The sequence below is a fragment of the Charadrius vociferus genome, unplaced genomic scaffold (assembly GCF_000708025.1).
Source record: "Charadrius vociferus isolate BGI_N301 unplaced genomic scaffold, ASM70802v2 scaffold321, whole genome shotgun sequence".
In the NCBI taxonomy this organism is placed as follows: Eukaryota; Metazoa; Chordata; class Aves; order Charadriiformes; family Charadriidae; genus Charadrius; species Charadrius vociferus.
This window is the reverse complement of record NW_009646934.1, coordinates 2,484,971-2,494,847: the sequence shown is the minus strand read 5'-3', so window position 1 is coordinate 2,494,847 and position 9,877 is coordinate 2,484,971. Positions and strand designations below refer to the sequence as shown.

General features: G+C 43.3%; 2 protein-coding genes across 2 annotated transcripts in view; one reads left to right on the top strand and one right to left on the bottom strand.

Moving 5' to 3' along the window:
- Positions 1–7,030, bottom strand: DDX5 (DEAD (Asp-Glu-Ala-Asp) box helicase 5). Its single transcript, XM_009894784.1, is given in 13 exon segments — positions 1–772; positions 1,353–1,577; positions 2,827–2,886; positions 2,965–3,026; positions 3,226–3,336; positions 3,514–3,686; positions 3,828–3,988; positions 4,067–4,208; positions 4,666–4,731; positions 4,853–4,986; positions 5,070–5,166; positions 5,317–5,482; positions 6,987–7,030. Coding segments are annotated over 13 exon segments (1,827 nt in total). The 3' UTR covers positions 1–386.
- Positions 7,031–8,123: 1,093 nt separating this feature from the next.
- The window catches only part of CEP95 (centrosomal protein 95kDa), a 19,601-nt gene continuing 17,847 nt past the window's right edge, over positions 8,124–9,877 (top strand). The window contains exons 1-2 of the mRNA XM_009894805.1: positions 8,124–8,194; positions 9,360–9,361. Coding sequence (XP_009893107.1) covers positions 8,124–8,194; positions 9,360–9,361 — 73 coding nt within the window. The remainder of the gene's footprint in view (positions 8,195–9,359; positions 9,362–9,877) is intronic.

Here is a 9,877-nt window from a genome sequence, read left to right as displayed (position 1 = left end):
TTGAGAAACCTTTCTAGAATTTAATATAAAAACATTTGACATTCCATTAATGTAAAGTTGTGCACATGTTGAGAAAATTGCCATCTGAAAGAAAATTCGGTCTTCAAATATCTTTATTGGAAGGCCATGCACTGCCTTCTGTTACTGTATTTCAAATCACTGTACATTTACTTTGAAAACACTGTCTGCATTTTCTAGTACAAAAAACTAAAAATTGTTTCAGGAATGTAGAGAAATATTCAACTTAAATAGCGAAAAAGTGCACCATAATTACTGCTGCACTGCAGTCATTTCTGCATTTCCCATTTCTTAAATAACTATCCTGTTTTGATAACACACAATATAAAGAGCAATTATGAAAAACTGAGACATTTAAATACACTAAGTTATTGAGAATAACTTGTCGGCATTGGGTAACCTATCATAGGAGCAGCACCAGTGGCAGGATATGCATACTGCTGTTGGTTCATGCCATTGTGCATATTTGCAATATTACTTCCATACTGCTGATCATAGCCATTCTGGTAAGCTCCTGCAGCAGGGTTACCAGCCCTGAAGCCAGCCTGCATGCCTGCAGCTGCAAAGCCATTTCCAAAAGGTGTTCCATTACTGAAACTCTGGGCACTGTAAGCCCCATTTTGAGTTTTTGCTCCAAAGTCTCTCTTTCCTAGCGCACCATAGGTTCTCTCAAAGTTCTCCCTCTCTCTAAAACTACTAAATCCACCCCTTTTGCCCGCAGAATATCTGTCACGTCGATCACCTCGGGAACGACCTATTAAAAAAAGACAAGACAGTTATATATATCAAAGGCTGCATTTTACAGAACGCCAAATGAGTTCAGCTAATGAGAGAATAGTATTTCCCCTTCTGCCCCAGCAAGGCCAATCTACTATAGCTTTCCAGTTGCTAACTGGATTCTAGTTGATGAAGACTATTTTGATAGAGAAAGCCATCTAACCTACGAGGAGTCATATACGTTCCCCTGTGAGTGGTGGTATCAAGGCAAAAAGTCACTTTCATCTTGCCAACAGGACACTTACATCCATCTTTCCTAGCCATGAAAGAAGGCCACAAAACTGAGCTCCGAAGTGTTTATTTCAGAGCAAATCCTCAGAAGCGCATCATCTTTGGCCAGCACTAGCCACGGATGCACCACAGCATGAGTGTGGAGCATTCAGGGGGAAGGGGAGGGTGTTGTTTTTGTTATTGGTGTTAATAAATACCTTTTCGGGTCACTGTAACTGGTAACTAAACCACCTTCCACATCCGTTTTGGAGAGGCTGGAGGTGGAATTTGAGTTTCCATTTTGTTCTGAGAGGAAAGCTATGCATATGGTCAAGAACAGTACTTACCTGAACCTCTGTCTTCAATCAACTGAAGCAATTTGGGGTTGATGGCTTGATTAGCCTCCCGAAGCACAGAGATGAGGTCATTTACTTGCTTAATATTGTTAGGAGTAAAGAATGTGTATGCTGTGCCTGTTTTGGTACTGCGGGCAGTTCGTCCAATTCGGTGGATATAGTCCTCTGAGGAGTTAGGGTAGTCATAATTGATGACAAATTTCACATCTTCCACATCTGTAAAGTGTTGCAGTGTGGCAAAAAGCAAGGTACAAAGTTTTGCACACCACAACAGCCAAATCGAAGATAAACATTAGACAATAGTACTTTAAAGGAAATAATGGCTGCAAAGAAGTGTTAGAATTATCCATTTCTGCATGAGTATTGTGGAAGAGAAAGTTATGCACACTCCGTCTGTTCCCGTCTCATCACCCACCCTGTGATCCAAAACCTTACCATAAAGGAGTATGCATTTGCTTGTCATTCCCAACTCAAGAGTCCCCTTTACAAATCATCAAGTGACATCTGAATGCTTCTTGCAGTAGGGCCACTAAAGCTCACAGCAGCCTCTTCATGTGCTCATTTGAGGACCTTAGAGTAAAAACATACAAGGTCCTTCACATACACACTCATTAGAAGCTCAAAAAAAAGGGGCCACACTGCTCGTCTTGCCAAGACCTTTGAACCGCAGCTGCAAGAAAAACATACCTGTCCCCCCAAAGTCACCAAGTTGTTTTTATGCACTGTGTCTCGTCTAGGCAAGCGCTTCCAAGAAGCCAGGGTTCACTTGAGAATGTGTCTCTCTCTGGCAGGTCTCGACATGACGACTATGTATAGGTGGAGGAACTTCGACTTTCAAAGGCATTTGAAAAGCCATTGCTTTCCTGCCCCACTTGCTAAAGTGAGAGGTGGACTTTTTCTCAGATTTCATGTGCCAGTACTCACCAATTTGTACAAGGCTTAGTACATTTTAATGCTGCTCTCTCCATTTCATGGTTGAAAAAAAAATTTCATTGAACATTGAAGTTCGTAATTGTTTTCTTCGACATTTCAGCAAACTCACTGAAATTCAAGGACCCACAGATCACAGCAGACAGTATGCACAAAACTAACAGTACTGCACCATGGCAAATCATGCAAAGCATGGAGAGGAGAGAAATACCAGGGCAAAGTGAACTGTGAATGAAACTGCTTATTTCATGAGAGAACAGTTTATGGGGTAGTAGTTTAAAGGATGATCTTTGCCTTTTGAAGATTACTGGCACACAATGCTCTCAGCTTTCACCTCTCTATTTGACTGGAAGCAGCCAGCCGATCACTTCCACTAGTCCTCCATCCCCCTCGAGTCCTCCGATTGTCATGCCTAGGCCTTGCCACAAAGACTGCACCTTTATGTGAAGAAAACTTAGAAAAATGCAGAGGTTAAAGAAAGCAATAGACTTTCTTTAAATAGCTTTGGGCAACTGCCATTACAAGTTGTACTAACCTAGACCTCTGGATGCAACATCTGTAGCAATCAGGATTGGTGCTTTTCCATGTTTGAATTCTGTAACACAAGCAACTCGTCAGTTTCTTCATTAAGTAACACCGATCATACACTTGTAGGAATAACTGAAATACTCACCATTTAGAACCCAGTCCCTCTCCTGCTGACTTTTATCACCATGAATACCCATTGCTGGCCACCTGAAAACACAGAACTCGACTGACCTCAGAACATCCCCCAAGTAGTTTCATTCATCAAAGACAGGGCTACTGGCAATGTGCAAATAGCTTATGCAGTTAACACTTTAACTGACACCTGGTGTCACTGTATTTGACAGTTTTGGCACCACAGCTGGTCACTCATGAAGAATCAAGAGCAATCTTAAAGTTCAGGACTCACCCATCTCTCCTCATTTTCCTGGTAAGATCATCACACCGTCTTTTGGTTTCCACAAAAACAATTGTTTTATTTTCCTTCTCACTCATTATTTCTTCCATCAAACGAATAAGCCTATCATGAAGAGATGATAGTTAGAGCTAGGATTGATTTATACTGTGTTTTCACAGCCTGATTTTTTTAAAAATTTTTTTTATTAGTCTTAGACTGGAATCAAAAATCCATCAAAACATTAGTTCAGTTAATCTAAAACTAAATCATTAAAAAAATACTTTGTCCCCACTAACTTACTTGTCATCTTTCTCTACATCATGACACACATCCACAATCTGAAGAATGTTATGATTTGCACTTAGTTCTAATGCACCGATGTTGATGTGTACATATTCTTTCAAAAAGTCTTCAGCCAGCTGTCTTACTTCCTTTGGCCATGTAGCACTCCACATCAGAGTTTGCCTGTCAGGCTGGAGAAGACCACTAGATCAGTACAAGATCAATATAGTCAAATGCCCAACCAAAAAAAAAATTACCCAGGCAAGTCTGAAAAAGTTAATTGCACTGCCCTTGCTTCAATGAGCTTAAGTGCCTGAACCATTTATACTCACTCTTATCTGATCCACAATTTTTCTGATCTGAGGTTCAAATCCCATGTCAAGCATCCTGTCAGCTTCATCAAGGACAAGGTAAGTACACCTCCTGAGATTGGTCTTTCCAGCTTCTAAGAAGTCTATAAGTCTTCCAGGTGTTGCAATGCAGATTTCCACACCTAAAAACAAAGCAGTAAAGTCAGCTGAAGTCGTTTTTGCATTGGCTTATACAGAGATACATCAAGGCTTATCCATACCTCTTTCTAAGTCACGAATTTGTGGTCCTTTCGGAGCACCTCCATAAATACATGTAGACTTCAAACGGCATGCTCTGCTATATTCAGCAGCTACCTGCTGCACTTGTTGAGCCAGCTCACGAGTTGGTGCCAACACAAGACACTAGAAATAAGATGCCCAGCTTTTAGTTCAATACTTATTTGAAGCTTCTAGTCTGACACTAGTTTTAAACAGAAAGGTTGTCATATACTAATTACTTCAGTGCCACAATGACAAAAGTGGATTTAAGCAACCCAGAACAGCAAACTAAACTATTTAGCATCTCAGTTACCACCAAACATTGACTTATGCTGCGTGGTAAGATATCTGAAAGTCACTAGCTTCCAGGGGATAGCAATTTCCAAAATGGGACATCTAGCCCTGTTCTGTACAGTTTTAACAACAATCTAGTCAGAGCTTATGGAATGTTTTTTGGGACACTACCAAAACATGGAACCATTTTAGTCATACAGAGAAACAAAATACAGCTGTGTATTCCTACAAGGATGGACAATCAGATCAAAAAAAATAAACACATTCTCTAGAAATTAAGATCCTCTTTTCATTTAGAAATACTCACAATAGGTCCATCTCCTCGCTCCAGGAATGGCTGATGATTTATATGCACAATAGCAGGCAACAAGTACTGTTTGGAAGAAATGAAAGTCTCATTACAATCTCTTCCCAGAAGTGTTCAGCCTGCACTAAGCCAGGCTTATGTTCACTTCTGAAATCCAGCAGTATTCCAGGCTACAATCAAAACTTACAGACAGTGTTTTCCCTGATCCAGTCTGTGCCACTCCAACCATATCCAATCCACTCAATGCAACAGGCCAACCTTGTGCTTGAATAGCAGTTGGTTCAGTGAAGTTCTGCCTCTGAATTACTTCCATAACATTTGCTTGAAGAAAAAAAAACAAAATTTATTAACTTGCACTTTGCCTTAAGCCTGGAAGAATGACCAATACACTAGTCTTCACTTACCAGGAAAGTTAGCTTCATAGAAGTTTATAATCGGCTTTGGACAGTTATGGCCCCTAACTGTGACTTCTTTGCTTGATCTGTACTGTTCAACTTCTTGCTGCAAGATAAAAATCCCATTATTGGAAATAAACTTTGATACTAAAGTTATCTTTTAAGTTACCCCATCCATGCCTGTTGGGCCCCATGACCCTCTCAGCATGTTTGCACTTATTTATTTACTTTTGCGTGAGTTGGACAGGGTACATACCACAGTACGTCTAACTACATCAGGATGTTCTTGATAGAAGTTCTTCTCAAATTTGGGCAGCTCATCTAAATTCCATTTCTTTTTTGTAAGTTTTTCCCCAGGGTTTCCAAATTTCTTCCCAGAGAGAGGCCCACCTCTACTTCCTCCAAAACGGGGGGCTCCAAACCTAGAGAAGACCATAACATAGAATCCAACAGAAATATTTTAGTCTTTTTATACAACTTAACCACTGCCTTTGCAGTCCACCCTGTAATTTTACAATCCAGATTTATAAAACCCACCTACAGGATACTGAAATTTCAAAGATACTTAAGTTGCAGATGCCACAGTCTGCCTAGCTTTAACTCAGATTCAGAAGCCAAGGTAACACCTATCTTTGCAGCTTCCATAAGATGAAATTGAAAAGCCTAATAGCAAGTTACAACATAAGCAAAGTACAGACATTAAAACGTTCATATTGCCCCATGATCAAAATGGTCTCCCACCCAAGTGACACTCCCATTGTGTGTCAGCCTGCAGAAAGTGGGCAGGAGATGTTACGAAACCTTAGGTTAACTTTCCCGTAAACCGTTTTCTCGTATCCCAAAAGATACAGACTTCTCTCAATAACGGTGTTTTACGAGGCCACGCATTTTATGATAGCATTTTAGGTTCGGTCCCTCCGTTCAGAAAAGGCTCATCTCGAAAGCCTGTCCTGGCAGCCCTGCGGCGCAGCTCGAAGCAACGCTAAGCCCCGCACTGAGGGCCGCTAAGCTGGATCTGAGCTTGGGGCTCCCTCCCCCGCCCCGATCGCTCCCCGGTTTCGGCCGGGCAGGCGCTGGGAACGATCCTCCCCAGCACAACACAGCGCTCCCAGAGGGGACCTGGCTGAGTGGCCGCTGCTTCCTGCCAGCGCTGTTTCCTTTGTCTCTCATTTCTGTCTACGCCACATTTTCCAGCCGCTGCCATTTTAGACTCTGAGCTGGGCGGGGGAAGGAGGAGGAACAAAGGCAGCAGCCGGCATTTTGATTTCCCCTCAGTCACCGCATGGCGGGGCCGGCCATTAACATCCGCTTACACAACACAAAGCGGGAGCCGGCCGGCTTCTGCCAGCAACAGCCGGAGCCGCCGTCCCTTGCGAAGAGGAAGGGAAGAAAAGGGAACCGCCCTACCGAGAGCTCCCCAAGGCTTCGGCATCGACGAAGCGCCCGGCCAACCCACTGACCCACAAACCACCAGCCAGCCCGCCGCTCCCCAGCCCACCCCCACTGACGGGGGGCGGGGGGGAATCGACCTCTGCGTGGATCATCCGTACTCGGGGGTATGTCCCCGAAGGAATGGGAGGCCAGTCTCTTTCCCCCCACAAAAAAAAATACCCACCCGCGCTCCTCGTAAACGGTCACGCACAAGCGGGGGTTGCGCTGAGGCGGATGGACTAAGCCCCATCACAGATCGCGCAGCCACCCACGCACAATGGCCGCCCTCGCCAAGAACTCCTAACGCCAGCTCCCCTCCCCCAGCCTCCCCTCGCGAAGCTGCGGAGACCTCGAGACGGCAAGAGCTGAGGAGAAGGGCTCCAGGGCCCAACCCTCGCGACTCGCCGCCATTTTAAACGGCTGAAAAAATAACCACCGGAACCCCACAGTCGGTCTAAGAGTCCGGACGCTGGCGGCGGCTAGCGCCGGCCGGGCCCCCGGACTCACCCTCTATCCCTGTCGCTGGAATACCCGGGCATGGTGATGGTGGGCGAGACGATCCCGGTCACTTAAAGCGGGTGGCGAAAGGGTGGATAGGTTCCTTCGTCGTTGGTGGGGGCCACTGAATGTAGAGCGCCTCGCCGCCCGGATGCCGGTTATATAAGGGGGCCGCGGGGGCTGCCGGGAACCGGCTGGTGACGCACGCGCAGAACCCTCCCCTTCTCTTATGTAAGGGGCCCGAGCTGGCCGGAATCCCCGCCCCCTCCCGTGTGGGCAGGGCCGCCGCTCGTGGCGCCGGCTCGTCCCCTGGTTGAGGCCTTTCCTCGCTGCGCGGCCGCGGATCCGCCTCGGCCCGAGGGAGCGGGGATTTCAGAGCTTCACAGATACTTACAGTGGCTGTGGAAAGCCGCCTGTAGGTGTTCCGACAGATAAGACCCAGGCTTAAGTGGAATTGGAACGTTTTAACGTGATAACTTGAAGGAATGGTAGATTGAGCCACACATCTCCCTGGGATTTTCGAGAGACTGAAGGAATTAGATGCACAGCTCGTCACAGGTTGGACACAGATAATCATCATAGCAGATTATTAAAAGCCACTTTGAGCAGTGCGTTTAGACAGTTACCCATTGCCTGGGCACTTTTATAACTATTAAATGTATGTGATGAGAAATAGTAACTATTTTTATCATTTGAAATTCCTCAACAGGGCTAGTAAAGCAATTCAAAGGTCACAAGCAGTGCAGCAGTGCACTGAAGGACAGGGCTGTTCAGAAAGCACAGGTATAATAAACATGAAATACCTGATACCATGTTGCTTATCTGCCCTATTTTGCCAGCTTACAGAATAATTTTAATGTCTCACTACCTGGGGCTTTAAGCATACAAAAGAAAAGGTGAAGCTTGAAACATAAATATGAGCAGCCATATTGCCACACCACCTGCTTTAAGCAGTGGCCAATGCAAATGAAAACAACATAAGGAAGAAGTGTCATAACAACACTCCGTTTGCATCCTCCCACCTTCTTGCAATCCATGCTTTAAGGCTTTTCCGAGACAAAAATAGCATAACTGTATTTGATGGCCATTTCTTCCCATTTTTGTTATATTTATGCTCTTAGCTTCTAAGATACCATGACTGTGTTTCATGGCTTAATTGTTCACTACCTGAAAAACATTCCCTTTCATTTTCAACACATCGCCTGGTAAGAACAAGGGGCATGAAACAAAATGAGTTATTAGAAATGGTGAGTAATAATTTTCTATTTATTTATACCCTTTGTGGACATTAATCTTTTCTAAGTCACTCCTTTGTAAACCAAAGCTGCAGTCTATCTAATGCTTTCTCCTTTAAAAACAGTTCCACACTTCTGATTATCCTTACCATTTTCTCTTTATTGACAAGAAATGCACACAGTATTCAAGATCTGGGCCCCTTTAGATTTACATAATGAAAGCATCAGGATGTTTTTGATCTGTTGTTGATTTTCCTGTATATTTCCTAATAATTTTTTCCTTTTTTTTTGATTGTTCCTAAGAATGTAGCAAGGCTTTCAAAGAATAGTACTAGATGTTTCCATGATCTCTTCCTCAAAAGTAACACCTAAGTTAGGCTTATCGTTGTTTATGAATAGCCACAGCTGTTCCCTCTTCAGTAATTTGGAATACCACCTTGATCAATCACTTTTTCTTATTTTTAATTTGTTCTTTTAGTAGCACTTAAATTTGACTAGGTTCCTTAATACTATTCTTGATACCTGCAAATTTCTAATAGGGGATCCTCCCCATTTTTTTTCATTAAGAGTTACTGATTTAATGTAGCTTGTTAAAGATTTTTCTCCCTAAATGCTCCTTTTAAGGCTCTGCACCTACTGACCATATAGGTTTCCTGCTTCTGAGGAGTCTGGTAAAGGTTTTTGCAAAGGCTGTGAAAACAGCAAACCATCCCATCTTTTCTTGTTCTTGCCTATTACATTTAGCTTAACACAGCTTATTTTATTTTGTTTGTATGTAACTTAGTGGTTCCTGTTATTGTGCTGTTTATCCTTGCTAAGGTTTTAAAGAATTGAAGACTAAACAAACACAAAACCTCAGCTGTCTTGCCTGCACGCATTTAGTTTGCAAGTAACTCCTCTTTTTGATTTCCTCTTTGAAAAAAACTTCCTCATTTTTGTGTTCCACCCCTTTAAGTTAAACAATATTTATTTTCCTGTCCTTTTCTTACTTTGAGCCAATCTACACAAAGAAAATCAACATGGCTTTGCAGAGCTGCATTATGTATCAAACTGAAATCCATGTTCTAGTATTGATTTTGATAGTACTGATGTGCATTTGCTCATACGCGTAAAAACTTTGTTGTGTTTATTAAAGCGGTATGTGCATTTGGATTATATATCTAAAAATTTTGTCTGCAGACTGTTAGAGCTGATGTTCTGATGTGTTCTTGTTGCCAGTCATTATTCTAACAGTCGTAATTGGGATCTCGGCTGCTTCTGTCATGCTCCAGGAATTTAAGGATAAGGGGCACCATTATTTCTAGTTTTGCATGACTTGATTCAACGTGGAAATGATAGAATTCCTAAGGACCATGGCATACTGTTGCTCAGTAGGGATAATACACTTTCACCATCTAGTGTGTCCAAAACCCCGTGCGCTAGCAGCTAATAGTACAGTGTTTCACTAGACAAAACCTTCTGAATCTTTTAATGTTGGTTCTAACACTCCTATTGTGTACAAAAGCTGTCACGTTACCCCACCTTTCCCACGCAGACCTACATCACCTGCCAGTCCAACACACACTCTCCTCTGTACCACAACCCCGTTAATGTAAACACCATCTCCGCCTCAGCCCAGGCCTGCAAGGTCAAGTGCTGGAACCTTCCCTGCCC